General features: G+C 40.1%; 1 protein-coding gene across 2 annotated transcripts in view; it reads right to left on the bottom strand.

Annotated features, from left to right (window-relative positions):
- Positions 1-18,033, bottom strand: part of LOC113535727 (ceramide transfer protein) — a 45,423-nt gene that overhangs the window by 26,699 nt on the left and 691 nt on the right. For both annotated transcript variants that reach the window (XM_034311411.2, XM_034311412.2), the window contains exon 2: positions 15,983-16,117. In XM_034311411.2, the coding sequence (XP_034167302.2) occupies positions 15,983-16,117 (135 nt within the window). The remainder of the gene's footprint in view (positions 1-15,982; positions 16,118-18,033) is intronic.

The raw sequence follows: 18,033 nt of genomic DNA, 5'->3' as shown, positions 1-18,033 counted from the left end.
CAGCCTAGACGTCACATCTAGAAGCTTCTGTGATGTGTGGGAACGAGCTGAACGTGGCTAATGGTGAGGGTGGGAATGGAAAAAATAAAGAGGCATCGGGTCAGGGTGGGCAGCGGGATCACGCTGAGCAAAAACATCATGAATCATCACTAAAGACCAGGTTTAAGCTGAGATACTACACCTCAGCAGCGTAAACACGCTTCACGTTTAACCCCACGACTCCAAACTAAAGAGCCGGAAAGCTCCTATTTGAATATCTGAGTATTTGAATATGAATTTTGTGTATATTTGAATTTACATTTACATTATTTTTATCAATGTTTTTAACCAGGATTTGGATTTGTCTTTAAAAAGATATCATTTGAAATTACAGGTTACAGTTTTGAGAAGGAAGAAAAACAAAACAGAATCCTAAATACGAATCTCAAAAATGTTTTTTTTAAAATATATAGATTTTATGTAAATTAGGCCAAAGTTGAAATATCCAGGATTTCCAGGGAAAGGTTTTCTATATTATACTCAAATAGCAGGTTTTCTACAGTGATGTTAAACACTCGATTCACCAAATCATTTTAGTAGTTTTTAAAGAAAAAAATATCGATATCCGGCGATGCATAAGGTTTTAATATCAGTGTCAGTAAAGATAAAGTGGTTTTGTGCCATCTCTAGGTCTGATTATGTTTTTAAAGGCAAATCTAACCCCTAGCAAGTTCAAACCAAAGAAAAATACTGGTAAAAATGTAAATGTATTAAATACACCACAGGAAAAAAAGAATTTTATTTACTGTCGAGTCTATAGAATTCAAATAAACAAAATTCACATGCCAATATTTTCTCAGCTCGCGAGCTCCATACCAAACTTGTCCCCGAAGTCCACAGGTCAACAGTTGAACCTGTTCCTTGTTTCGTTTTTAAAAGCAGAGGCATGATGGACCTCTGAACTATCCCGAGACTTCCTTTCTGGAGTGTAAGACTAGGAGTGAGGAGTGTTCAGTGCAGCAGCCAGTCAGCAGTAATGAGTCCAGTCATCTTCCAGGAAAAATCAGAAAGCTGATGACTCAAAGCTCACTGTATCGGGCAATGTTACAAATCCAGAGTGTGTGCTCGAGCTACGTTTACGAATCAGCTGGTACGTTGGAATAGCGTACGCAGAAAAATACTCGCTACCCAAAAGTGCTGAATTTCCTTCTCGATATTCAGTGCGTACGCTGACCAACACAACAGCTGCAAAGAATCCGACAAGGAAACGAAGCTAGTGATACACAAATAAAAAAAAAAAACTAGATTTGCATTTCCGCAAACAAACACAAGGTGCTCTCATGGAGCGGAGAGTGATGGATGGAATTGAGAAGAAAAGGGAAACAAAAAAGGTGGAAGGAAGAAAGAGAAAGGCAGGGAGAGACAAAGAGAATTGAAAAGAAGAGAGAGGGGAAAAACGCTTTTTTTTTTTTTTTCATGCTTCCAAGAAAATCTTTCCAGGGCAGACCTAAGACAGTACATGTGTGAAGTCACAAAGTCCAAAGGGCAGGAAAGAGGAAAAAGAAGGAGAGAGGGAGAGAGAGAGAGAGAGAGAGAGAGAGAGAGAAAGGGCAGCTTGTCAATTTTCAGTGATTTAAAGACAGTAGTTCACTGATGTCATGTCTATGTTACAGAATTTCATGGTCTCCTCATCAACAGACCAAATACACACATTCTAAGTGATTTAACAATAAAATAAAATAAAAAGCTACTTAAAAACATAACGCCATTTTTGTAGAACTAACAAATACTATATATATATAAACTATATTAAGAAATATTATAAGTATTACATACACTCGTTGTTCAAGACCGTGACATTGGGCTGTGCAATACTAATATATATGTTAATGAGGCATCTGAGCAATTAATATGTAGGGAATAATACACTTGAGGGAGTGCTGTTATAGGAAAAATATAAACGATAGCGTGGTGTGATGACGCAGAGTTACTGTTACCTCTCCGAAATTGTTCATTTTCCTACAAAAGCATGCCTCAAAATCCGCAGATATTCCGCTTATACTACAGCAATTTGCCAATGAATATAATTCTTTATTCATTAAAGAGTGACACGACATACTTTTTATCCATTTATAGTTACATTTATTGTTGTGGGATGTCCGTGAGACCTCACTTGCGTTAAAGCAACTATAAACAGACAGTTGTTCCGGGGAAAAAAAAAAAAAAAAAAAAAAAGCTTGTCACATGACCAATAAAGTCTCTGAAGACTTTCCCATAGCGGAAAACTTAATACCAAAGGTTTTGATATTAAAGATATGATGGTTAAAAAGCACTGGCACTGGAGACTCCTCCCATAAATGTTAAATAAACATTACTAAACAACATATTTTTAATCTGTTTATTATCCGTATGAGATTATGTGGTGCATCTGTCATAGTAAACATTACTATAAAAACAATAACGTATTAAAAAAGAACACATTAATACAAACCTGTTATTTGTATACAGCTGGAACTACTTTCAGAAATGGTTTTACAGAAAATTACTCAACAGCGCTGTAGAAACATGGTGTCGTGAGCATCCTGCATGCATCCGTTTGCATTAATCACAACTTTTATGCAATTTAACTAACGCAAAATGTCAAAAGGCCAATCATTAAGCATGTATCTATGCATCTATGCATATTAAAGGTCTAAAGGTTTTTAAATAAATAAATAATGGTATTCTAAATAAACATTAAAATTTAATTAATTTCCCAATGAAAAACAAAAGACAAAACAAAGCCCCTATTGTGGTGTTGAACTTCCGCTAAAAAGTTTTCACGTGTGGCACAACCGTCAGGAATCGCACCAACCCCAGCCACTAGGGGTGCACAGGCTAGCGCACTCTCAGTGCCGGGCCCGAGCCCGGATACACGGGGAAGGGCATCTGGCGTAAAACCTAATATGCGGATAATGGAAGGTGATCCGCTGTGGCGACCCCTAACGCAAGCAGCTGAAACAACAGCAACAACCACCATCAGGAATCAGGACATGAATCAGTGCTATAGCGGCTCAATTGGCTGAAAAAAATGCAAGACTGGCACAAAGAAGGAATATGAACTCGAATGCAGGAAGTGAAGACTCACTCTCAGTCCTGCACCTAACATTCATCTCTGGAGTTGTGCAACATCCAAAACTGCATGCTACTACATCCAGTAGTGTGTTAAAACAGTGTGGCTATGGAGCAAAAGTACCAACACTAGATGACACGCAATCTTATGACACACAACCAACATAAGCATTCATTTTTGCATTTAAGGGGAAAAACCCTAAAAACTAAAACGGAAGTCTTATTCAGTCTGATGTCCTGTTTTATCCTGTCCATCAGCGCAAATGGGCTAGGACTGGGCCAAGCTAAACGTTCTGACTAAACCAGTTTCACTTGAAGTAGACCAAAGTTGACGTCTAACTTTTTTAATTTATTTATTTATTTTTTTTTTTTAAACACATATTTTAAAATTCCTACCACAGCGCTGCTGATTCCGATTGCATTATTTTTGTGTAACCACATGACTGTGTATTACCGTACTTCCAGCTGTAACACAAACGATAGATTTAGATTAATGCGCACGTTCTAATACGTTATCGTTTCTATAGTAACGGTTCGTAAACAGGGATTTGTATAGTGGAAGCTCCACATAATCTAAGACTAATAATAAATGGATTTAAAAAACATGTTGCTGTTTAACAAAGGAAAACGTATAAACATGTAATAAACGTATAATAATAATGTGGTGAAGTTTTTTTTTTTTTGTTAGGAGACGTTTATTTAACATTCGGAGAAGGAGTCTCCAGTGTTGGCGCTTTCTAACAGTCATGATGCTTTGTTTCCAGTATACGCGTTCTATTCATTATACCCTATGTAGCGAGCATATCTAGTGAATAGGACGCCATATTGGATTCAGTTGAGTGTGTGTTAAAGCGCATATAAATAAAACATTTATTATGCGTCAATCTTAGAGATTTAGCTACATCGTGGGAACAAAAAAAATAAACATTACTCTGGGCAAATTAAAGTTTTAACAATTTTATGATTTTCTTTTCTTAAGAAAGCAACAATTCACCTTCTATGGTTTGTGTATTACAAACAAACAACGTAGTGCTACTGCTAATGATCGCTCTGCCTGTGGCAGACTCATAAATATTCAAATATATTTAAATATTGATAAAAATTCAAATACAGCTTGAGGGAGCAAAAGCAAAGAGAAATAGATCCACCGCCTCAGAAGTGCAGGATGTGACCTCTAACATGCGTGGACACACAGGAAGGAGCAACACAGGAAAAGGATACACATTTCCTGCTTTAAATAACAAGAGTCCTGAATTTCATCACTTCCTTAAAACCTCGATGTTTAGCAATTAAATCTGACCGACAGCCTATTCAACGCTACGTTTCTCTCTTTTCCTATTTCCCAACCTGAACAACTCAACAGCAGCCACAGCCTGTTTCTCACCTTCACAAACTTTCACACGGATCGGCTCGGGAACTTCAGCACTGGGTTTACTGGATAACCAAGAAGCCACAGCTGTGCACACACATGCTCTCAATATCACACACACACACACACACACACACACACTCTCACTCTCACTCTCTGTCTCAGTGACTTACGGCTATTTCCACAACACGGAACACGCCTGGCCCAACTCAGCACCTTATATTTTAATGGGTTAATAAAGTTCACAAGCTATCTTATTACCAAAAAAAAAAAAAAAAAAAAAAGAGTGTAGCAAACACCAGAGGAAACAATACAGCACTCAACTATGGCAACACTAACAGGACAAAAATGAAAATGGCCTATACCAAAGCTTCCGACATCTCTACATGTCAACAAATATGTGAAATTAAAAATAAAAAACCTTGGTACATTAATGCAACCTACATTCACAGTAACAAGCGACTTCTCTTGTGGGCGTGGCCTTTTTTTTTTTTTTTTTTTTTTTTTTTTTTTTTTTTTTGAGTTCCAATGAGAAATGTTAGTAGCTACAAATAGCTTTTAAAGCTAGCTAAATTTAATAATGCACTAATGAGTGTGAAAATTGTTTGCGTTACGTGCTCAGAACTCAAGTCGTGAGTGGGGAACTGAATAAAAGTCGGACCACACGATTGGCCAAGAACGGTTCAAGACATTCGTTTGGATTTGACGCGTAAGAGAGTGTGATACCTGATTGGCAAAGAATTGAGAAAATGTTGCTTGCTGTGCTGTCGTTTTGTTGCTTGCTGTTGTCGCAGAAATCACAGCTCTGTTGTGCCTGTACATGATGATAAATGATAAATAAATATTTAATAATTTCTCTAAGAATGCAAAATTTAGCGAGGTGTATCCCTTAAGCCAGAGATCCAAAAACCACTTGACTCACGCAGATCAGCTGATAAAGAGCTTCGTAATCAGCCGGTAAGCTGAATCAGGTGCATTCAGCAAGGAGGACACACTACATAGTGTAAAGTGTAAATAGGCTAAAGGTTGCTGAGTGGCAGAGCAGTGTGTGCGAGAGTGTGTGTGCGAGAGTGTGTGTGCGCGAGAGTGTGTGTGTGCGAGAGTGTGTGCTAACAGTCAGTGTGTCTGTCCTGGAGTGGAGCCAATGCCACTAAACGAATAGCCGCAGCAGGCTCAGCTCTGGAGCAGGCCCCGGTTTAAACATGCGACAGTGCAGGCAAACACACACACACACACACACACACACACACACACACACAAACACTGGCCCTGAGACTAGGCTGTTTTTTATCACTTCTCTGAGGTTTTGGCAGGCTTCAGTGTGCACACACCTCTCGGAAAAAAAAACCCATGTACCCACAATCACACACACACAGACTTTTTAAAATGCTCTTGACCCTCAAACTCCGAGTTCAGCAGCCCTGTCTGCAAACAGCCTTGCCTTTATCAAATATTCAGCAAGTCAATACGAACAATGTGTGTGTTCCTGGCTTCCACAAGAGACGGCTCTTAATCAGTCCTGCATGTAACCTGACTGTGCTTCAGTTAAACACTCGTTTCTCAACAATCTCGGGGGGCTGATCTAAAAACATCAAGTCCAACCAAACACAGAAAACCCTGTAATCACACTGTAATGCCTCTCCACATGTATACGGATAAAACGGCATTTTCGCTCACTGAGAAATTCAAAGATGAAAACTGAACATTTAAAAAATTGTCCTCAAAGCTAGAGAAATTTTAAAACTCCATTTTCACTGCTTTCACTTTGGGGCTTAGTAAATGTCAGTGTATCATATCATGGCATTGTATCATATCATGGCAGATTCATTTGGATTGTCAAATATTGGATGGTTGCCTTAAAAATCTAAATCATATCATATGGTATTGGATCGTATCGTAGAACATTCAGTAGTATTGTTAAATAAATCGAAATCTTATCGTATCATGTGGAAGCTTGATGTTTAACCCTCTACTAAATTTACGCACATCTGTGATATTAATCATGTTAATGTCACCTCATTAGAACAAAAGATCATATTTTGCATCAAATTAGAAAAGAATACAAAACAGAAGCATTCAGCCTTTTGTACACCAAAAAAAAATAAAAAATCAAAGCACTTCTTTATAAGACAGCTAACAGTGAGGCATCACGGCTGCGGCCTTCTGTTTTGGAGACATGTTATCCTTCCCCAAAACTCCCAACCCTGCCTACCCTCCTACATCTGTTTCTCCCCCTCGCTGTGTGTCTACTCCCACTACCCCTCTCTCTCTCTCTCTCTCTCTCTCTCTCTCTCTCTCTCTCTCTCTCTCACAGAGAGCCAGCTGTAAACTCTCACACCCTTATTGCAGATCTTTATCTCCGTGCTAAATAAATGAGTTGAACCTCAGCGATCAGATTGGAGCAGCTGCAGTAGCTCGGCATCGACTTGGAAAGCAAACATTAACCAGGATTTTATACAGAAGAGGTTGCAATGGGAAATGAGGAATTAATCTGCATGGAAATTGGGGGACAGAACATGAATAAACCAAAAGCTCTCAGCAAGAGATCAGATTTTAATGCAAAAGGAGACAAATGCACTTATGATCAAGATCAATGGACAGAAGCGCAGCGACATTTAGGGTGTGTCCGAAAAAATGCTGCCTACTAAAGCCATCATCAGAGGAAGAGTCGTGTCCGAAATTGAATGTTTTCAGAGAATGCTGCTTTCTGAGCTGCAAGAGAAGACACGCCTCCTTCCCTGAAAGTGGCAAGTATAGAGGCCACGCCTCCTTATTGATACTGACCACACCTCCTTCACTGTAACTGACATACACAGAAGCCACACCTCCTTCATTGAGACTGAGGCACAAAAGCCACACCTCCTGAAACAGAGACACAAGGCCACGCCTCCTTCACTGAAACAGAGGCGCAGAAGCCACACCTTCTTCACTGGAAATGAGAACAGAGACCACGCCTCCTTCACTGAAACAGAGGCACAAAGGCCACGCCTCCTCCACTTGTACTGACATGTACAAAAAAGCAACACTCCTTCATTGAAACTGACACATACAGACAGAGGCCACGCCTCCTCCACCCAGGAATCTTTACACCACATCTAAGAATGTTTGGTAGTGTATGTTATCCAAATAACCAAAAATCCAAAACATTTGAACGCACGGCCCCATCTGTTCATCATCAACGGCGGCTTCTAGAAGTCTGTTTTTCTCCCACGCCCGTCTGTTTATCCTGTAAAAAAAGGAGTTCTTTAAGCCGCCGCCGGCGAGCTCTCTGGTCAGCATATGTTTTACGTCCATGATGTGCCGTAGATGCTGAAAAGGAGGGAGGGGTCTCACTGGGCTGTAAACATGTCAGTGTGTCTATAATGTGCGACATAACACAAGTGACAGCTATCCACTCTAAATAATGACTGGTTCACCTCGTCATGTTACTTCCCATTTCAGATGCACATCATCTGCTAATCTGTGAATATCATCTCAGGTTACAGAATTGTGCAGTGTTTCATCCAGACTAGAGATGTGATGGCTTCTTTGTTTTCACCGTTATGCATCAGTACAGGCCAAACAATAATAATAAAAAAAAAAAAAAACACTTTTATAGAACTGAAGCACGCTTACTGCAAGGTTTCACTCACACTCACACACACACACACACACACACACACACACACCTCATTACACTCTGTAGGGCAAGAAAAAAGAAATCTTAAATTAGTTTATCACACGTTTATCACTGTTTGAATTCTGGTTACGGGACCAAAACAACATTAAAGGGGCGGTAAGTGATTTTTAAGTCAGGATATTGTGATAAGAAGGCCTGTTACTCAGGTTGCATGTCAATAAAGATTGCTAAAGCTTTGACAGCACACATTAATGGGTTTTGGGGGCGTGGCTTTATTTAGGCTTTTTCAAACCAGAGATCTTCAGCTCACTTCTGCATTGTATCGTTAATAAGAACGGGGTGGCCGATATGAAGAAAATAGGGAGGGAAGGGAAGAAGGGAAATGCCCCAGGATCCGAAGTAACCCAACTTAATGGTGTAGCTGTGCGAGATCCCTGTTCAACCCCGTCCCCTGCAAGAACAGATCAACTGATAAGCCATATATGGTCAACGCAGATCAAAGGTTTGGTGTCGGTTGAGTAGGTGCTGAAGGGTCGTTTGATGTCTTCAAGCAATTCTCCAACAACGATGCACTGCTTCTTTAACAGCATTCAGCTGACAAGGAAGTAAAACGCCAGATCAGCATGAACGAGCTCAGAACGAGTTCCAGCTACCGAGACTGAACTGAGCCTCTGCAGTGTTTGAGCACTGAAGCATTACCTCGGCACACACACACGCCCATGGAGCATAGAAATGCAAACACACACACACACACACCTACACAGCAGGGAGTCATGGGGGGCTGTTGTGTTGTCATTCATTTCACTTCCCATCAACTCAGAGAACTGTGTGTGTGTGTGTGTGTGTGCTGTAACTCAATACATTACATTTAAAGATTAAGAATCTCCTTTCATGTTTCCCTGTTTTTCCTCCTCCCACTATCGCTTCATCTAACCTCTTTGTAACCTTCCATCTTTTTCCAGGCCTGTCACAGATTTTTTTTCCTCCATTCGACCTTTCCTCTCGTTCTTTTCGCCCAAAAAAACACCCCTCCTGTCCAAACATGTGATAAGCGCCGCTTTAAAGAGTGCTGGAGTGTTTGTGCCGACCTGCCCAATCCCAGAGCAACCTCCACCTACCGCTGTGTGTGTGTGTGTGCGCGTGTGTGTGTGTGTCTGCGGCACGTTGACATCGGTCTCTGTCAGAGACGCTTCCGTCGTACTAGCACACAAGATGTGTTTAAAATGACAGGAAAAGGGACAGAGGGATTTCTGTCATCCTGTCATGTCCTGATGTTGCACAGGTCAAGGAAAGGGTGAGAGAAAGAAAACACCTTCGACCTCAAGAGCGTTCTTCCTGAAGCCGAGAGTAAATCCTGTTCACGTGAACCTGATTCTTGGCGTACACTACAACATTGTTGAGATGAAAGTGGAGCAAGCGTGTGATTATGAAAGCTTTTGTTTTTCACAGCGAGAGCAGAACCTGACACATGGGCCTCCACCCCTGTCCAAAACCAAACTTTGAATGCACTATTGTTTTGTCAAGCGTCCTTTCTTTATAGATGATTAAGACAGAGCAAAAAGGGGCGGAGCCTCACACTTTGTTGCTGGGACACCCTACGTTCACGTTAGCCAGTGGCACGTCGCTTGTAGTCACCGCTGCTGTTCTCACTCGTACATGTGCACTGTCCAGCGTTTTTTGTTTTACTAGCTACGTAAACTCACCAGAGGCACTAGCAATCTGTTACTTCCTTCGAAGCTTTATTTTTATTCATCCTATATGACAGGGTGAGTGAAACCCACGGTTATAAGTTTTCCATTTCTGAGTATGAAACAGTAAATAAGAACTAATGGCAAGAAGGAACTGAATTTGAGAGTGGGGAACTGGAAAAACGTTGGACCATGTGCGACATAGGATTGCCCCAAGGACTCATTAAAGCCCATCATTTGGACTGGTGTCTTTACTGCGTCACACCTAATTTGCATAAAACTGCAAGACAATACCTCACCTGTCACCAAGCTACCTGGCGACGAGTGCTTAAGTTACACAGCAGAAGATCACGTTTAGTCATAATGAACGTAAAAAAACACGACTCCAATGCACTCTATCAATGTACTTTGGGTTCACTGACCTTTGAGACTTTTTTTTTTTTTTCGCTAACCGACTAAACTAAACATTAAGTCTGTGTGGAACGGATTTATCTTATTAGATCTCGCAAGGACATAAAAACACCCTTGTAAGAGTTTAAGACATTTTTATGCCTCAAGAGCTGACAGGAGGTCAAACCAGAGTCAGAACAAACTTTTAGTCATAATAAGCATGCTTGTGTAAACTGTCACAATAACTTACGGGTCTCAGGAAAGGAGATTTTGTGTCAAGACAAGCAGCTATTCGTTTTTTTATTCATAGTTGCCCTGGTACACAAGTACGATCAAACAACCAGAACAAGAAAATAACCATTACTTCTTACTGACTATCGCAAAAGAAATGTTTTCATTTAGTGTGTATTTTTAAACTTCGCGTTTCACAATGGTACAACGCTGTTACTATAGCACTAGCTTCCAAATCCCGCCCCCTGCTGCACTACGTACATCGGCCGTGCCGAGATTTAGCCGAGCGTTTTTTACTAGGTGGGTTAATTAGCGCGCACAGACGGCACACGGTCTTTTCAGAATCAGGAATACGCAAGAGAAGTCCAGCGCAAAAGTCACCTCAGGGTTAAACGTGTAGAGAGAATATAAAGACGGATAATAACATTTTGTGATGCGAGGACGGACCGCGGATAAGGCTACACACTCGTCCTCTCTGCAAATTAGGTTAGTTACCAGTTTTTATCTTCGTCTGTTATGTTTCCAGGCAACCAAAACATGCAAGACTGGAGATTTCACTTGCCTGGAGCATGAGCTAATAAATGTATCGTTTGTCCACCCCTAGATAATAACATAAAGGCCCTAAAATAACATCACTGATATTTCACTGTAATATTATTGCTACAGATTATCAGGACACGTCTACTCGTTTAACCGTTCGAGCTTTTGCAGCTGTAAATAGTGCTTTCCGAGCAGGTCTCATCTCCCTGTTCACTGAAGACGGACATTACCGACACAAAATGCAATCACGTCCCATTCGATTCCTCTGGCGCATCAGGGTAATGATGATCAGCGCTGGCTTCTCCGCCGCTGGCCTGCTAGGGCTCATTAAAGAGAGGCAGACAGTCTGGGGGTTTATGTACAGCCTTGTCCAGCCTCGTCTATACTGTGCCTTATGCCTGCCTAGTCTAGAGCTATTAAAAGACACACAACTATAATTTCAATTAAAAAAAAAAAAACCAACAACAACAACAATTAAAAAGCTGCACTTCCACAGGAAGCTGCCAGTTTTATATTTCCATTTTCCATTTCATATTAACAAGAAGAAAAAAATTGGATGCATTTGAGTGGTTGATCAGGATTCATTTGTTAATCAGATAAATATCAGCCTTCAACATATTTTAATTTGGGCTCAATTACATTAGCTAGCGTTAATTTAGCCTAGTTAACAATGTTAGCTAGATAAATAACTTGAAATGGGTATGGTCAGTCATTTCGGAGAAGCTCGCTTGATTGAAGCGCAAAATTCTAACAAATACAACTCCTACCTTCCTCCAAAGCCACGCCCATGGGGAAAAAGCTACCCATGAAAGCTAGTCTTAGAGGCGGAGATTTATGACATGTCACACAACATGCGTGTGAATTCATAGCTGTCTGGATTTGATCCCAGAGGATACGTGCATATATCATTCATTCAGATGTCACGCTGCGAAACTAGTATAGCGTGAATAGTGCTAAATACAGACACGTGCATGTACAGACATAGGACCAGTCACATCCAGGCATGTAAGGGCAAAGCATTAACCTGTATTTAAGGAGGATTTCTCAAAACCTACACCTGACAAGCCTCAAAAGTACCTGTGCATGCCAGGAAAGAGTCGGATTCAGATAGGAATGCCTCCTATAACGGTGGTTAATAGCTGTAAAAGCGCAAACAGGCCCGAAGCTGTGTAACTCTCTCACTGCTCCCTGTAAACAGACTCCATTTTCATTCTCAAACTCCGAAATGCAAAACACGGCCTCGGAAACTGGGACAGAGAATAAACAGAGAGAAAAGAAGACAGAAGCAGCAGCCACACACTATGACTCAATGATTTTTTTTTTTTTTTTACACAATGGGAAGGTAAACAGACTAACAGAGCTTCCAAATATGGTTCATTGTGTCAGCGGGAGTCAGTCCTCACGGTCAAACCTGGAATTAGCAACTCTCCAGGCCCCCTTCTCGACATAAACAGCATGAGAAGCGGAAACGTAACGCCACCACACCTCGACAGAAAATCTTTAGATTCATCTGACACATTGGATTACTGCCATCAGCTTATGAACTGAACCAGGGACGCTAATCTGATTCGGCTTGTCAGGAGGTTTGGAGCTAGCAGATGACTTAAGGCATGTTAAATAGGGGAAAATATTAGCTGTGTAGGTGTTTTATGCTCTGCGATATTAACCGATCGCCTGGAAGCCCCGCCCCCTTCCCACCATCTCATGTTAGTAACATTTTCCCTGGTGCTCTCGTCTTAACTCGATTTTCCCGCTGGAAATATGCGGCTTCACCTTCTGTCAAGTAAAACGGAGAACATTTAGTTTATTAATGTGTAATAAAATCTATCAATATATGTTCAACTTAGCTAACATTAGACAAGTATATACAATAGTTAACATCAGTTTACGATATTTATTAGTGATGCTCGTCAAAAATGGCGCTTTTTGCAGCCCAAATAGAAAAATTAGGATTAACTGATTAAGTGTAAAATCTAACATTTTACAAATAATTTTAATGGTAATGATAATTACAAAGTGATTAAAATGCTGTTTGCTCTCCTGCGTCGGTTGTTGACTGAGTGTATATAAGGGGAATTACGGTAACAACGAGACGCTTGAGGGGTTCAAAAAAAAAAAAAAAAATCCATTTGTATTTTTTAGTTCAAAAAGTTTGCATAAAAAACTCTGCATACACGCCTCCTTAATAACTGCTGTACATAACATCTTTTTCTTTTAAACTTTTCTAGTGTCTACATCTTAACTTTAATCTGCCTGAACGCATGGTGGTGACCGTAAAACCCCGTATACACGTACACTCCAGTTTCTACATTTGTGAAATTATTTGTGAAAGGGGAAAAAAAAAAAAAAAAAACTTATGTTCGAGATTGTTGAATTTTTTTCCCCCTATTAAACACACTGGCAATAACGATTGTGATATCTGAGCAGCGTAGAGCTGCTAATTTCTCACAGGAATAATAAACATACCAATAACAATCCAAATCACAGATTCACCATCTCCTGTGCAATACATGACGTTGCTTTAGAGTAAGTAACACTTCAATGAGCACAGACATCTTGTTTGGTTTGTCCTTGATTTATTCCTTGGATCCTCAGGAGGAGAAAAGAAACGAGGAAGTGCACTGTTATAAATGATAAGCACCCATGGCCTTGGTGTGCCAGTTCCAGCGAAGGAGGCATGGCTTCCCTCTCATCTAAGCCTAAACAGGTTTTTTTTTTAATTAAAATCAGACTATTTACATAACACTGAACTCAAATCGAATGTGTCTTTCGTACTTCTCGCCGTGTTTTGTTTCAGAAGGGTGCATACAAGTGTATTCATGAGTTTAGGCCATGCTTCGGTGAAGAATCTCTGCTGTGGTTTACAAGTTGTGGTTTAATCATTACAAAGCCGGGGCAAAAGGCTGCAGGCCTTTACCTTTAGCACAATCTGTTTCTATGACGACTAAACCTTTGCACCTTTTTTTGTCTCTTTACCCTCTTCTTGCTGCCTCCCTCCCTTTTTGGAAGTGGCACAACAAAATGTTGGCGAAGTGTGTTCACAAAGTGTGGCCTGCTTAACCCCAGTCACCTGACTTGCTAATCTTCAACGTAATGTTCATTTCAACTTCAGTTCCTTTTTAATGCCCAAAGCCGAGTCTCTTATCCACGTGATCAGATGGGTGCGCGGCTATCACGTGGCTCGATCAATATTTGTCAGTGGTGATAAGAAGTCAAGCGCCAGGTACAGGTGATAATGACACTGCTGCAGGTCACAGAGGTTCCTCGCTTGCCAGGTGTGTGTGTGTGTGTGTGTGTGTACGTGTGTGTAAGTGCAAATGGGAGGAAATAGGCCACACTCTGTCTTTGTCTGGCAGATTGCCTGTAGCTGATGACAGCATCTCTGTCCCTGCATTCGCCGCTCCACAATCTCAGTCACTGACCAGGTCGTAACTTAAACCAGCGTTTACGGAGGACGTCACACTGGTCGGATCAACCGAAGTTACACGTAAGGTGGATGTGTAACCCACGATCATGCGTAAAGTCAAAGTCACCTTTGTTATCGTTCTGCGTATTGAGCAATGAAATGAGTTTAACACATTAAACACAAGGACCTGAGTAAAGGATCTTAATACGGCACACAGCAGCATAATCAATAATATAAACGATATACAAAATAATACCAGGATCCCGCTGTGGTACAACGTTCAGGACACCGTCCCGGAAAAGTTTTACAACAGACCGTGCCAAGTATTTGGAAAACAATTCTGTACCAGAGCCAAAAATGTCTGTTATTCAACCTTCTAGGCTTCTGAAGCAGATCCTCTGTGGTGGCATATAATAATAATAATAATAATCATAATAATAATCATAATAACAATAAAATCAAGAATTCAAGGCAGATCATCAAATCAGAGACTAAGTCAGAAAGTTTTCAGACTTGCACAGTGCTTTGTTTTAATTTTTTATGGTATGATTAGTGAAGTAACAACATACTGTAGCTTTGCTCAAAAAATATAATTAAACAAAACCAGAACATTTAAAGATGATTGGCCAGAGATGTGCGTATTTATTCCCTGCTTCAAGCTCAAAATCATCTGTTCAGAGTCCATGGCTCTGGTCAAAACAGAACCGCATCACTTACGTTACGACTAAAGCCCTATTCAGACTGGATTCGTTTTTACACGAGGAAGTTGGGGAATGTCATTTTTAACCGGAGTATCTCCGGAATTTTAGTTCTGTCCAAAAGGATCATGATAGTAATTACTTACAGGCTGGAAGTCTCAAGATTTCACTGTCTATCTCTAAGAAAAGAGCAGTAGAAATAAGCCGAGGTGATCTATACATCCCACCCAAGTGGACATGCTATCACATTATATCATTTCAGAAATGAGGTTTTCCGCTTTTATTTAGTATAAATACAATCTAGGAGGCGGTCAATCTTTCCTCTCGTCTCCAAGTATAAATCATACATGACGTGTCAGAGAGGCGACGTTTCAGGTGGGTTTTCAGTACGGTCATGCGTTCCTAGCACAGGTACAAAATATGTGTGTGTTATAGTCATGTGACCTCCAGCAAGCGGTTATGATAAATGTCAAACAAACAAACAAACAAACAAACAAAAGCGTGTACTACAATGAAACGTGCGTAGTACGTTTGGAGACTTTGGTGCGTCGTGAAGACATTCCCATCTCGATCAGAGTTACTACAGACGTCCTTCGGCTACAGCACCTCACAGAGATGTGTCCGGAAACCGCATCCTGGCCAAAGAGTACTTCATTTATACAGCCGTGAATTAATCCTTAACAGCTAAGCGTTAAAAGGTAACCGCTGTCGACATTAAGTCATGTTAGTCGCTTAGTTAGACCTTCGTTGATAAGATCTTTAACACTATTATGAAATAGCTAATGTTTAAAGTGGTTGCCGTAGAAACAGTCTAGAGCACAGTGAACATGGTGCAATGTTTTCTAATTTTACGCCGAGAAAGTTAAGGCTAAAACAGCGCTAAAGTTAGATCATCACACACTCGGGACACGCCGCAGCTGACCGGACAGACCCACGTGTTCGGGTTCTTACCGTGATGACGGCCTTGCTGAGGCACAGCGAGCCCCTGCAGCCGTACTCCCTCTCATCCTGAGACTTGTAATAACTCAGAGTGTTGTTCTTCAGCACGACCCAGCGATCCTGCCAGCCGTGGATGTAGTTCGTCCACTGTGGATGCAGGCAGAGAGGACAGGCAACAGCGTTAGCATCATACTCAAGATCTTCACAGATCCTCTTTTTTTTTTTTTTTTTTTTTTTTTTTTTTACAACCAGATACAACATACTGCGATATAAATCAGCCACTACGACTGCAAAACAAGCGTTCACATCAGATCAGCTAAGAGGGCAAAGGTCACAGCTGTACACCCTGGGAGTTCAGGGATTTTTCTTCTCTCACTGCATAGCTGAGCTTTTACCATTTTTAGAAGTTCTAAAATTACATATTTTTACACTTTTTTTTTTATTATTTATTTTTAGCACTACTACTCTGAAAGGAAGTAATGGAAAGTGGTACCTCTATACATATATTAGATCATATAACCAAAAAAGGTCAAACTTACCTTGAAAGTTCTGTTATTAAATGTTAGTTTACTTTTAATTGTCATTTCAGCTGTTTTTATACCACACATCACATTTATAATTCTATATTTATTTACAGATTTACTCATATATTTATTTTATATTTACACTTTTTATTAAGGCTTCTGCTGATTTACAAATATTTACACATTTTGCAAAGCTTCTGCGTTTGTTAAAAATGTCCCAAAAACTAATACACACCAATAAGCTACTGTACGTCTGTAATATACAAATATTACATATAAATATACATATTATACTATAATTAGTATGAATGCAGATGTGTCACATCCATAATGCTGGGATTGCCTTTAATATTTTTTTTTTTTTATTGTTGTTGTTGTTATTGTTATTATTATAAAACTGCACATCAAGACGGAGACTATAACTGGATTTAAACTTTCATCTCGTCCTACAATATTCACCCTTTTTACTTTATTGTTTTTCTTATTTATTAAATTATTGATTGAGTGAAAGCAGTACTCGAGAATTTAGATGAGAAATGTCCTAAATTGTTGATGAATTCTGTCTGATCGATCGAATAAGCACATTCCTATACGCCGGCGCTGTTAAATCCTCGAATCTGATTGGTCAGAAGGCGTTTTCTATAACAGCGGCTCTGAAAGTGGATCCACTTTCCTGTAAGGAGACATTTATGTAAAATTAATGGAAGGAGTCTCCAGAGTCAGGACTTTGTAAAAGCTGTAACTTTACATTTTCTGCCACAGGAAAGTTTTCAGGACAGAAGAGCTTCCAGTTTTGTGATTTTTGTTTTTTTTTTTATCTTCTTAACTTCAAGAGAGAGAGGGAAAAAAAACAGGCTGGTGAGGGAACGACTGTTTATAGCTGCTATCATTTAAATTTAATAAATTTTTTAAAAATATTAAAACTATAAAAAAACTTTTAACTGTTATTTTGGCGATAGCAGTGTCAAAAACCAGCACATTTAATTATTTAAGTGGATATATAAAATGCTCTAGTTCAATGTTAATAAACAGAACATGACGTCATAAACAGGCGCCGTTAAAATCGTTAATAACGTTTCAGTCAACATTTCGACACAGCTTAGCGTTTAGCTTAGCCACATCACGATGACCTCTAGTAACCCCTCCGTGTAGATACTGTACGTGTCCGTTAAATCCAAAATAACACGATTTAGACTACATTTGGTCTCTTTTTTCTCCCCCACGTCCTTTTCTGGGGCGACTAAACAACGTTAAACGTGTGACAAAACCAAAAATCGATAGCATATGCCTAACTACGCGTTATGAAGAAGAGTTAGTTGATATTGAGCCAATATTAAGCGAATATGAAGCTAGTAACAATGACAACAGACTAATAGGGTTTATTCACAAGTTAAATTTCAGCTCTGTTGGCATGTTTAGCTAGCCAGGTTGTCAAAGGGAACGGTTAAATTGCGGACACTGTGCTGTGCATGACTGTGTTTAGGTGCGCAGCGTCCAAAACGCACCCTAGGTTACTAGGTAGGGTGCCTAAGTAGTACG

The sequence above is a fragment of the Pangasianodon hypophthalmus genome, chromosome 15, assembly GCF_027358585.1.
Source record: "Pangasianodon hypophthalmus isolate fPanHyp1 chromosome 15, fPanHyp1.pri, whole genome shotgun sequence".
In the NCBI taxonomy this organism is placed as follows: domain Eukaryota; kingdom Metazoa; phylum Chordata; class Actinopteri; order Siluriformes; family Pangasiidae; genus Pangasianodon; species Pangasianodon hypophthalmus.
The sequence above is the reverse complement of the archived record's forward strand: the minus strand, read 5'-3'. Positions and strand labels throughout refer to the sequence as shown.